Below are 12,480 nucleotides of genomic sequence, written 5' to 3'. Positions count from 1 at the left end.
CCCAACTGGAATCTACAGGTGGATGCTGGGGTGAAGCTAAACACAAATAATGGTCATACAAAATATCAGGAAAAAGCTTAGTTACAATTTTCCAGAGCGCAAGAAGATTTGGGATCATAGAGATTGTTTTGTCCAAACAACGGTCCAAAAACACAAAGATATCATACAAAAAGGAAAGAAAAGGAGGACAGCTTTAATTTGGGATGCTGGAAGAGAGAAATGTTTGGCTTTTCAACTTAAAATATGACCATTGACCATTGATTTTGTATCTTCTCTTCTACTACAGGGAAACTAGTTATTGTATTGTGTAGTATCAATAAATACCCATATCTGTCGGTCATTTTTCGGCAAAATTACGTTCTAGTGCATAATTACTTATTTTGGAACGTATTCTTGGCTGTGGATTGTTTTGCTTAGGTTGTTTTATTCCCTGTCTTTTAATGCAATCTAACTAATTTCAAGTTAAAGTCCCTGTTGATTGGATCCTTCAGGTCACCTTAGGAGAAAGGGGCGGGACACAGTGCCCTGGGAAAGAAGTGAGAGATAGGAAGTAGAAAAGTGTTAATAATACGTTTGGTTATTAACTGGATGAACCATGTGCTTTACTGATTTTCTTATGAAGCCAAGTTAGGCAAAGCTAACAGTCGGTTACAGCACTGATCAGGATCCCTGGACCTGCTGTCTATTTTTGGTACTCCTGCTGCCAGTCCCTGTTGAAACCCCCTGCTCTTGTAATAGTTGTGTTTGGTCCTCTGGGGACCCGCGGGATACCTCTAGCACCCTCTAAAAAAACAACAGTTACATATGAAAGTGCAGCTTACCAATATTTTCAACTTACACCAAAATCTATCGCAATATGTTGCAGCCTTTCACAATGGGTTTATTGCGCCAGTTGATATTGTGATGATGACAAAAAAACACATTGTGCAACCCTAGTTGCTGGTCTTAAATTGCCAGGCCTTCGTCCACAGCCCTGCAAGGGAGGGTCTGGCTAGTCCAAACAGCATTCCGGGATGGGAGACAAACGTGCTCTGGTTTATTGGCATTTCTTTAAACCAATCACAATCGTGATGGCCGGTGCTAAGCACTGGACAGAGCCACGGTGCCGCTGCAAAATAGTCTCCGGGAGATACTTGTTTTGATGGAACGTGCTTATTCCTAAATTGTCTTAGTCGTGCAACAGAGAACTCAGATTGGACAGATAGTCCAGCAAGCCGTCTGGATTTACCCTGCAGAGATCCTCAGAAATGGGCGTAAAGGAGTTTAAAACGCCAACACAAAGAAAGCGGAAGGTGACGGACATACTACCAAAAATGAGGGACATCCGGCAAACCTCCGGCAGAACCGGAACAATCCCGGAAATGAAACGTCATCCAAACGTTTCACCACACTACTAAAACTCTGCTGAAAAGTGTGCAAATGATTAATATAATGTGTTGCAATAAGTAATTCAGTTTTCATGAATGAGGGTAGCAGTGCAACTTAAACAGACACACAAGTTGGCCCTCAGTCAACTCCCTTACAATAACTGGCTTCATTATGTGAGGGACAGAGTAAAGACTAGATATTTGGTGTCTACATTCTGATGTCACCACCTCTTAATGCACACAACAAACTCAGTATGGTCACCAAATAGAGCACTACTACTAGCCATCTTTGAAAACGTAGCTACAGAAGCAGACAGCTGCTATTATGTAGAAGCTATCAAGTGAAACTTAATAATGTTTATTGTGGACTCAATAGGAGAACTCAGGAAACTGAGATTGAACATTTTTGTAAGCACCTTCTACATGTTGGCCAGGCCAAATATTGCAGAAATTTAAGATCTTAATCTATTTTCAATGCAACCAGTTCGAAATGTCATAGCATAGAAAAGCAGGTGTAACTAATAACAAACAGGACTTTGGTATTGGCATGCTACTGAGTGGTGTGGCAGCAGCAATTAATGTACTTATTTGCATCAGTGTGTTTTTCCTGTTGATTAAAATATCTGCATAGCAGCAGAGCTAAGACACACAAGCTATGCTGCAAACAATATTGTGAGGAGTACAAAATAAGTTGTCACGTATTATTAATACTATTTATATTAAGCCTAATATTAAGCGTACTGAGAGACAACAGCAACAACCAAAAACAAATACGATGCAAAACCATTTCAGCACTAACGAATACATTCTTATCTCTCAGCATTGAAATAGTTGTGACTAACAACCAAACGAAATATAAGCTCAAAAAACAAAAAGAAACGCACTCAAATGGCACGTGCAACTGTCTATAACGTCATAACATAATATAGCCTAGCTGCCCTAGCAGATAGCAGCTAGCAAACACCAAAACAGCCAACGTTAACCATGAAACAAACTACCAGCAGCCTGAGGCCTTATAGTTTAATTTCCTAGGACAAACAAAAACTGTACAAAGGCAAAAATAATGTCACGATAAGCATGTTAACACCACCAGCAAAAAGTTAACTACTTACATTAGCTTGATAAAACGAAGCGGTGATTCTCAGCATCTCAGCGTTGATAAAACCTTTGGGTAATTATTAATGTTAGCTAGCGAGTTACAAAAGTTTGTATCCCTCGGCCTTAAGTGACTGACAGGTGACGTGACCGACGGCTGAGAATGGAGACCTTGAACGCAGCACAAACACAAATATAATGTCATATAGCCAAATGATGGCTGTTGGTAGGTGAACTATTAAATGTTACATTGGTAGTCACTCAAGCAGTTTGTAAATACGTAAACAGGGCAGGAACAATTTAAAAACCCGCCTAGCTGGAAAATGGTGCGTTCAATGTAAAGTTGTGAAGTGTGTAGGCCTACTGCCATTTTGATCGTTTTCTTTTATGCTATTCTAAACACTTTCCTGGATAATGTCACAATGCTATAGCAGACTTGACATACACCATACATTTTTGCATTACTGCATTTCTATAAAAGACACGTATACCAGTGTTTCCATAGGGATGAATGGGATATCTGGCACTGAACCTAGGATTTGCCAGCAGAATGACAATGCTTATCTTGGAGACGTTCAGGCGATTAATGATTTTGTAGGTGCTTAACCCTGCATTACAAAACAAGTCACTTGCACTAGGGCACCTGGGTTTGTTGAGCAGTATCCTCATACAGTCATTATAAACAACCTTAATATTATGCATGCTTGCCTTTTTAAACTTAGTCACAAGGATTAGGGAACAGTATACAAAAGAGATTTTGACATTATCCATGCTCACATGGAATTTTCTTACCAGCATGTTAGCTCGGGCATATAATATGCAATACTCCCTGTATCCTTATCATCAGATAACTGTAGTTACCCAGATATTTAATTCTATACAGCCACTCATTACTTGAAGAAATAACAAAGATTTTTGTTCTACGTATTAAGACAGCACTCTTTTCGGAATTATACAACACCTCATATTTCACCCCATATTCAGAGCAGATGTCCAGTAGCTGCTGAAAACCACTACATCTTGGAGAGAAGATTTCCAAATCATCAACATACTTGAAATTATCAACCAATGTGTTACCAATCACACACCCAGTTATGCATCTTGTCAATTGGTTGGATAAGGAATTGTAGAGTTTTTAAATATTTAATATTATATAAATAAAACTGTATTGATACTTTAAGTAACAGGAGCAAAAGTAAGTATGACAACAGACACACAGTATAAATTGGTAACAACAAAAACTAAAATACTATTTACACTAATTGCATACTACCTAAAAGCCTGAAAATATTAAATAAAAAGTAGGTCTATTATGGCCTACACTCTACTTGAATATTATCTATACAGTACATTGAGACACAATTACAAATAAAGTGAGGACACAGGTTGTGGATGTTGCTAATAAAATAGAAAAATTCCACTTGAGGGAATAGAATTAGATGGTGGGTATAAGGACTCATGTAGCAGTGTTACTGTAGCAGTATGAAATACATAACAACGCTTATTGCTTTACTTCAGACATTTGTCCCAAATGAAAGTATAGAGCATCACCCAGGAAAAGACAGGTCTTGAAAATCTTCCACAAGGATCTTGTTCATTCTGATTCAAGAGCATTTCCTGCAGTGTCATCATTAGCATATTGGGCTGCAAACAATCTGTGTAACCCTCCTGTGGTCCTCAGTTCAACTTTGACCCATTTAACAAATGTCTACATCTGAAATATGAATTTCTTTTTAACTAAATTTCCACAAAAAATGTATTGGATTCCATTCAACTCTCTTTGCAATATAACTGACTTCCAAATACACTTTCATTCCTGACTAAACTCATCTGTATGTTCCTCTGATTTTAACTGTTAGTCAAAATAAGTCATGATTTCAGCTTTTTTAACTCAAATATTAGGTATATTTCTATATAAATGAGGGGTTTTGAGCATGAATTCCAAAAGGTCCAGTAAAACTAGTGGTAGTAAGGTGTTGTTAGTGAAAACAAAAAAAAAGTCAGAAAAAGGGACAAAACTGTCAAACCTTTGTCCATTTTTTAACCCAGGAGGACATCACAAGGTTTAACATCATCCTGACCCAATGGTGTTTTGTTGAGTTAGGTCTTAGGAAATCGACAAGCGTGTCAGGAAGTTAAATTCAAACCGAAAGTACTGCTACTACTACTAGTACTACTACTACTACTCACAGAGGCACCTACTGTAAGGCGTGCCACCTCCTTCACTGTTGCACTGTTGCATCCCCTTTTTCTGTCCAAGCCATATTTTTCCACCCTAGCATAATCAGGTGACCGTGTGCTGCTGAAGCCCATCTGCTTCGAAGCTCAACGAGTAGTGTGATGAGGGATGCCCCAGTGCACACTAATGTTGGACAGCGGTGTTATGTGCATATTTGTAGCCCACCTAGTAGCTTGAATGAATGTTGCCATTCTCCTCTCACCATTTACGAGACTGCAGACCGCGTGTTTCTTAACCACTAAGTACAGCTGTTACAGCTGTGTGTTGAGGGACAAATCTGATCCTTGATTTGTTTTCTATTAACGTGATTGCTCTTTTAAATCAGATATTAAAATAATAATGTTGCAGCTTCAAAAATAACATAAAGTACACATATTCACATCTTCTTAATTTCACAAAAATGCATCTCTTTTCACAGATATTAGTTTTAGTTATACATGACATGAGTTTATACTTCTTTATTTCCCCGCTGTAGTGCGTTTGATCTATGTCATATATTTCATAGTAAATCTCATAGTGTTTTTGTTTATTACCTAGCAAGTCAAGTAGCTCACTGAACGGTGATGAAATACAGAGTTAAGATCCCATAAGTATAGGCATTATTTAGGTCTCTGTATAATATCGCCGACAATCCCTTTATCATTTTTGGCTGTGATTTACACAAAATCTCAGGTACTGTCTTTCACAAATATCACGCTTCTTGTCCATTCCTGTCCACTCTAACATTTAGAAAAACTGTAACTGAACCTGTCAACCCTGTATACTTCTGTGTGCAAAAGATTTTGGGAGCACTCACAGTTTTTGTTTTTAATTCACAGCAACACATGCAGACACAGATGTTTTATAGCCTGACATGTGTGTGCTGAGGAAGGCAATTCCCCAAATCTCCATTAATGTTTTGGACTGAGGCGAATACATGAAAAGAAATATGTGGGAGGAAATGTTTCTTCTCTATATTACATTGATTGTTGCTCCTGGCTGGTGAGACTTATCATAAAAGGTTATGGGTATAGTCTATTTCTCCTTTGTTTTTGTTTTTTGCACCTTGAGTTTCCTCAATTGTCATGTAGATGGGTCTGTTACCATTCAAACACAGCTCATTTTTAGGACTTCTCCTCCAGGGAAGATGGCCTAAAAGTGCCACTAATCTCTTATGTCAACAAAACCATCTCCATGACTAGGCTACAAAGAAAACTCCATCCACTGATGGAAACTGAAAAAGTCATTAAGTCAACCTTGAGTCGGCGTTGTTGGCACTGCCCGATGTAAGTCGAGAGCAGATGTGAGTTGCACATGCTCAGATTTAAACAGTTTACGGCATAATGTGTCATGCTGAAATTTGTAAAATACACAAAATAATAACTTTTTCTCATTACAAACAATAACAGAAGATGGAAATCATTTCAAAACATTTCAAATCAGTCTATGATTGTTTGATTGCTAACTTTGGTTTAAAAACACCATTCAACCGATGTTGTGTTTGATTGCTAACTTGTAGCCAACTGTGAATGAACTTCGTTAATTAGGTCAGTTTTTACTGTATTGACATTACAGAAGTCTCTTGTTAGCATCTTGTATGCTACTTGTCGCAAAGTGACGCATGCGCAACTCAAATCTGCACCTGACTCACATCGGGCAGGAACAGTGTTGTCAAAACTATTTCCAAGGCCAAGAATGAACTTCAATGGCTATACAAAATTACACCCTTCCAACATGTTTCAAGAAAATCGGGTCAGTCATTTTTTTTCCGTAATCCTGCTGACAGATAAACAAACAATCAAAAATAACCAACAAAACGACAAACCGAACCAGAAACACAAGTAGTATCTACTTAGCATATAATTGTATTGTACATATCACTACAATAGCTGTCTACAAATACATGTAAAGTATGCATGGAGGTTTTTTTTGGAGACAATTCTTTCAGTTATGTTCTTTAAACCTACTTCAGTAGTGTCAGTGGTGACAAATAAACCTGGAATACACAGCTGGAATAGGCATCTTGTTAGTAGCATAACAGGTTTTACACCAACAACGGCAATTTGGTAGTACAGCGGTTAATCGCTCTGCATTCTGAATAAAAGACTAAAATGAGTTAAAGTGAGATTTCATTACAGGATAAGAGAACACACTAACACAGTCACAGAAACAGGGTGTCCCGCTCGTTAAACAGCCCGTCCTGCAATGGAAAGGTTACAGGTTTAAACCCCATGACAGCCAGCAAGACCACCGTTGTTGATGTCTCGTAAAGCGTAAAAGACTTCCTGTGCTGGCATAGATTCTTTACAGGAGTACACTGGTGTCATTTAGATTTACAGACCATTCACTTCTGTTTATATATGGCTTACATTCCAAATGAGCCATAACATACTGTTTCTTCTCTCTTCTTCTCTCCATGTTGGAAAGTACTGTAACTACTTGCATAGAATATAAATAAGTATTTTAAGTATTATTGAGTATGTAAGGCCCAATGTTTTCAGGGGTAATTTCTTAGCTTTGGTTTCTGTGGATGTCAGGTGATTGACACATGCAGTTCTTCATCTTGATTTCAGTAAGTAGCCTACATGGGAGGATCTGGTGAGTGGGAAAAACATCCTCTTCCCAGTACCGGTTTTACAAAGAATGTGTATACAGTGAGTTTATGAGCCGGGTGAGACACTTTCTCTTCTTGTTTCTCGACAGGGATAAAGAGTGGAGGCAGAGGACAGAGGTGGGCTAGATGGGGGCCACAGCCGGGAATGATGGCAGGAGCCCAGAACACAGTGAGCTCTAATCACGTCCTCTAGGAGCCGCTAGCTGCTACAGTTCACGTGGAGACACCGAAAAGGTACAGAGATGGATGGATGGGCTAGATCATAGAATTCTTTTTTATTTAAATTTAAAAAAATGTTTTGGCCATTTAATTGGGAGACAGCTGAAGACATGAAAGGGGAGAGAGAGAGGGAATAACGTGCAGCAAAGGGCCACAGGTCGGAGTCGAACCCAGACTCGCTTGCTAGAGCGGGCGCCCACATATAGAGGTTTAATCCTCACTTTGGTCTTGGTGTCTTAAAAAAAAAGAAAAAAAAGAAAAAAAAAAAAAAGAAAAAACTTGCTGCAAAAACTCATGAGACATTAGTAAGCATGGAAATTACATCATGCACTCATATCATAATGCACTACTACTATTAGGTTTGTTTGTGCTGAACATAAAGGTTTGATAAAATAAAAAATAAAATCTCATTAATTTATTTGTTATTACCAACTAATTGTGGTAACTTGGTGTGATTAGACATAAAAAGAGACCATGGACTGATATTTATCCTTTTTCCTCATCAGCGATTTTGTCTCAGTTTTTTTGTGTATCTCTAAATTAAAAGTCTTTTACTTTCTTTTGCAAATAGATGTTGCCACTGGGGAGTTGCTGTGCTCATTTTAAAAAAAAGTTCTCCTTTTCATCAGCCTTGTGCTCGACTCCAAAAGTTTAAATTGGTTTTGCACTGGAAGAATCTTTCCTGCTTCCTGTTGTAGAGCAACCTTCCTACTTGTCCTACAGCAATCCAAATTGGCACACAGTGTAAAAGATTGTAGTTTATGCAGTAGTTATTTGTTTCTTGTCTGAATGTTACACCACACAGAAAGAGAGAGCAGACCTCACAAGCATTTAGTGGCGTAATCATAGCTCACATGATACACTTTTGCACAAGCTATGGTTTTCTCTTGATTTGTTGTGCCAACAATTTCCACAAGCACTCAACCTGACACCTGAGGCAAACGTAGAATGTAATAAACCTACCTGACAGAGCCTGCTAGCAGAGTCATCGCAGGTGTTAACATGCCTGCTGTACTGTGTTAAATGCAGCACGCAGCCTGTTGATGTTGTGGTGTGTGATGAAAAGAGAAACTGATGGGATGTCTCTTAGATTCCTGTGGGTGATGTGACACACTTCCACAGATAACTTTCATATGCTCAATGTATTTTGTTTAGAATATTAGGGGTGGCTGGGGGCAGGGTGGAATCTATTCAGCATAGCATCAAAATATTAAATACAGCATGTGTTGGTCGGTCTGCTTGACAATCCCATTCTGCAGCAAAAATAATTAACAGATGTTGACAAGGTTTCCTTTTGAGGACATCATTTAAAATTGGAAAAAAGGTAACGAATTGCAATATATTACATAATATTACAATATGTTTAAAATCTCAATAATATCATATTGTGACACAAATTTTGTGATGATGTTGTATCGTGAGGCCTCTGGTGATTCCCACTCCTATATAATATTTATAATATTTTAGATAATGTTCTTCACTGTTCCACATGTAGTTCTGTTTCTGGAGAATTATACTATATTCTTTCTGCTTACAAATCATTCAATTCCTTTTTTATGTCTGTAAATACAAAATCTTGAGATTAGACGAGCTCAGCTCAAATCGTGGATCTCTTTGAAAGCAAACTTCTGCAAAAACTGATGTTTAAGCTTTAATGTCTTCATCTTTAAAATAATGCAAACGATGCTGAACACAGAAAAAAAAAACTCTAAACATAATAAATAAAGTTTCCCTATTAAATAAAAAATGAAATACCATTAAGCGTGTTTGACACAAGTTCTTAGGCTGAATCCCATTTCTCCATCTTACCCCTTACCCCTACCCCTTGGCCCTTGAAACCAGGAGTTAAGGGCTAGGGGTGAAAACAAACCCTTATGAAATGGGACACATGTAATGGGTTACATCACCATACACTGAATGCAAAATACTTACATTTATGGATCTATCTGGTCGATGCAGCAGCCAATGTTGCTTGCTGTACAATAGCCCTTGTTTACAAGTAAGCTCGCGTCCTCACTTGATTTCTAGGGGTATAACAGCCCTCGGTTTTAGCCCTACCCCTTGGTCGAAATACGTATTGGGACACCACTAGGTGAACACACAAAAACGAGGAGAAGGGGGTAAAGGGTAGGGGTAAGATACAGAAATGAGATCCAGCCTTAACCTGCAGCTGTGTTCAATAAGACAAGGCTGACCATGAAATTCCTGTAAATCTCCTGTAAACCATGTCTGACAGAATGCTGCCAAGCCAATGAGCATTGAATATTAAACCCTTACTGTTAGGCAAGGTGTGTTTTCCACTTTAGAGAGGATCTGCTCCTATATGAGGTCACTCTGTTCAATATGGTTTGCCTTGAAACTATGAAGGAAAAATATTCAGTATCCACACATGGGATTAAAGACATTTTCTTTATAAGCAGGAAAAGAATTTCCCAGAATGTAAGTGTATTCCTTTAAAGAACTGTGTGAGAAATAAGAGTGTTTCCTGTGCTTGTTGACACCCTCAGGTTGCGTGCCCATGAGGTCGTCCATGCTGGTCCTGTTCCTCCTCTTCAGTGCCCAGGCTGTGGCCGCCATCGGAGGAGCAGCACAGCAGCAGTGTCCAGGCAACATCTCCAACTCCATCCCCACGGTGGACCCCAAACTCTTCACCAAGCGCCGCTACCACTCACCCAGGGTGCTCTTCAGCGCTCAGCCACCTGATGCAGACCTGGCAGAGTCTCAGGGTGCCAGCAAGAGGGCCCGCAGGCGCGCTGGGCAGCCTCAGCACCGTGGAGTTTACTCGGTGTGTGAGAGCATCAGCGTCTGGGTGGGCAACAAGACCAAAGCCACGGACATCTCCGGCAACGAGGTGACAGTGCTGCCAGACGTGAATATCAACAATGTCAACAAGAAGCAGTACTTCTTTGAGACAACGTGTCACAGCGCCCGCTCAGGCAGCTCTGGCTGTTTGGGCATTGATGCCAGACACTGGAACTCCTACTGCACCAACTCACACACTTTTGTACGAGCGCTGACTTCGTTTAAGAAACTGGTCGCGTGGAGGCTCATACGCATCAACGTGGCCTGTGTGTGTGTGCTTAGCCGCAAGTCATGGAGGCAGTGAACACACACACACAAATACAGTACAAACACAGACATACTCATCACCAAAGTCTTTTCACCCTCTGCACAAAGTAAATTATTGGTATATGTCAAAGTTTTAGGACTGCATGTATATACACCAGACCTGGGTCAAATGGTATCTGTCTGGCGTTTTTGTTTTTTTACCTGTTTAGGAGTAGGCCTACTAAACATTAAGCTGATGATGCTGTGTCACCTAGCATCCGACTGGCCTAGCTGCAGTTTATGACATGTTCAGCTTGCCAATGTCTAAAGCACACAGGAACCGTATTTATCAAACTTCTAAGAATTACACTTGGAGGGGAACTCGATTTAACACATCACTCTGTGTCCACATACTACTGCATAAGTGGAAAAAGGTTGTGTAAAGCCTTTTGTGGTTCCAGAGGAAGCTAATAAATTGCCTCATGTCAGGTCGCGTGAGTCCGTTGAGGTTGAAGATCACAAGTTTGAACAATATGGGACTGAGCTGTAGAGTGACAAAGAAGTGAGCTTCCCAGATCTCTTTGCTGGCTCTTCACCTCTGCTTGAGGTTAGTGGCTTAAGGATGCAACAGTGTTACATTGTGGGTAATGTAGGCACTAGGTTTTGATAAGAAAGAAGAATGCATGGAATAAAAAAGACAATATATCTCTGCATCGATTTAGATTCTATATTTTTTTTTTAAACTGTCCATCTTGGATCTGATAAGAAGTTAAGAAAGCCCTAAAAGTTAATTTAGGGGATTTAGGATTCTTCATTGAGTGTGACGAATAAGACACATTTATTTAGCGACTTACTCCAGTTTACAGATAAGTAGAAGAGTAAAGTTTAGGAGCATCTCTTGACCCTTGTGTTGTCTTCTGGTCAAATTTTACCTATTTTCGAACGTTTTAAATACAGAAAATTGATTTTTTTTCAACCAAACTGCCCCAAAATAACTGGATGCCTGCATGTATGTTGCATGGAACCCAGACAAAACCTACTGTACATTTTGACCCTGACGGACAAGTTCATGTTAAGCGTTTGCGTGACATCTTATCTCCAGTACCATGTGAAATAAATTGTTTATAAATTAAACAATAAAGAAAAAAAATCTGGAGCATGAAAGAACATCTGATGCTGGTATTTATAATAAGAAATTAGTTGCACATTGTCAATGCATGCATGATTCCAGCTAAATTGAAGCCAGCTTTATAATTCTTGTTTGCAAAAAATCTTAACAAAGTGTTGTTTCTAAATTATATATATGGCTTTAGATATACATTTTTCCCATCATGAAGCCAAAATAACAGTTTGTATAATCATAAAACACACCTCAAAATGTGTGCACTAACCTTTGTTTCTGTGCTGCAGTCGCTTATTTATTCTTTAGAGGCAAGCAGAGCTCTCTTTAATTTCAGCTACACTTTGCCTCACACTCATGGAGCTTTACTTTTCTCTTTCACTCCCAACTTTCACTTTAAGCAGTTTGATAAGTACAGGCCCATGTTGACAGTTGTTAGGGTTGGATAGCCCATTGGTCAGGGGATTGGACCTCAATGTGTTGGCATGGATGCCTGGCCAATCATAGCACTTAAATGCTATGCAGGGAGTTCTTTTTCTGATTAAATTTGTGGCAAACTAGATGCAGGAAAGGCTTATTGCTGCCCTCCACAGGTCTTTTGTAGAATTCAAACAGTACAATGTACATCATGCCAACAAATGGCAGATCCTTTCTTGTCCATGCAGGTATCCTGAGCAGCTTCAGCATGATAATCCCTTTTCTGCTCTGAGCGTATCCACTTTCACTTCCTTAATTCTCTTTTGACACTGTGCATGACCCAGCATGGTGATTTCTGTTACAGTGGAGGCCCTTTGCTTGT

The 12,480-nt window shown here is 39.3% G+C and overlaps 1 protein-coding gene across 1 annotated transcript in view; it reads left to right on the top strand.

The window, feature by feature from the left end:
- ngfb (nerve growth factor b (beta polypeptide)) overlaps positions 1–11,473 on the top strand; it is a 22,910-nt gene extending 11,437 nt beyond the window's left edge. The window contains exons 2-3 of the mRNA XM_034870376.1: positions 7,384–7,528; positions 10,021–11,473. Coding sequence (XP_034726267.1) covers positions 10,032–10,619 — 588 coding nt within the window. The 5' untranslated portion in view covers positions 7,384–7,528; positions 10,021–10,031 and the 3' untranslated portion in view covers positions 10,620–11,473. The remainder of the gene's footprint in view (positions 1–7,383; positions 7,529–10,020) is intronic.
- Positions 11,474–12,480: the final 1,007 nt, after the last annotated feature.

Source organism: Etheostoma cragini, chromosome 4 (assembly GCF_013103735.1).
Source record: "Etheostoma cragini isolate CJK2018 chromosome 4, CSU_Ecrag_1.0, whole genome shotgun sequence".
NCBI lineage: Eukaryota > Metazoa > Chordata > Actinopteri > Perciformes > Percidae > Etheostoma > Etheostoma cragini.
Note: the sequence above shows the minus strand (reverse complement) of the source record. Positions and strands in the feature narration are given on the sequence as shown.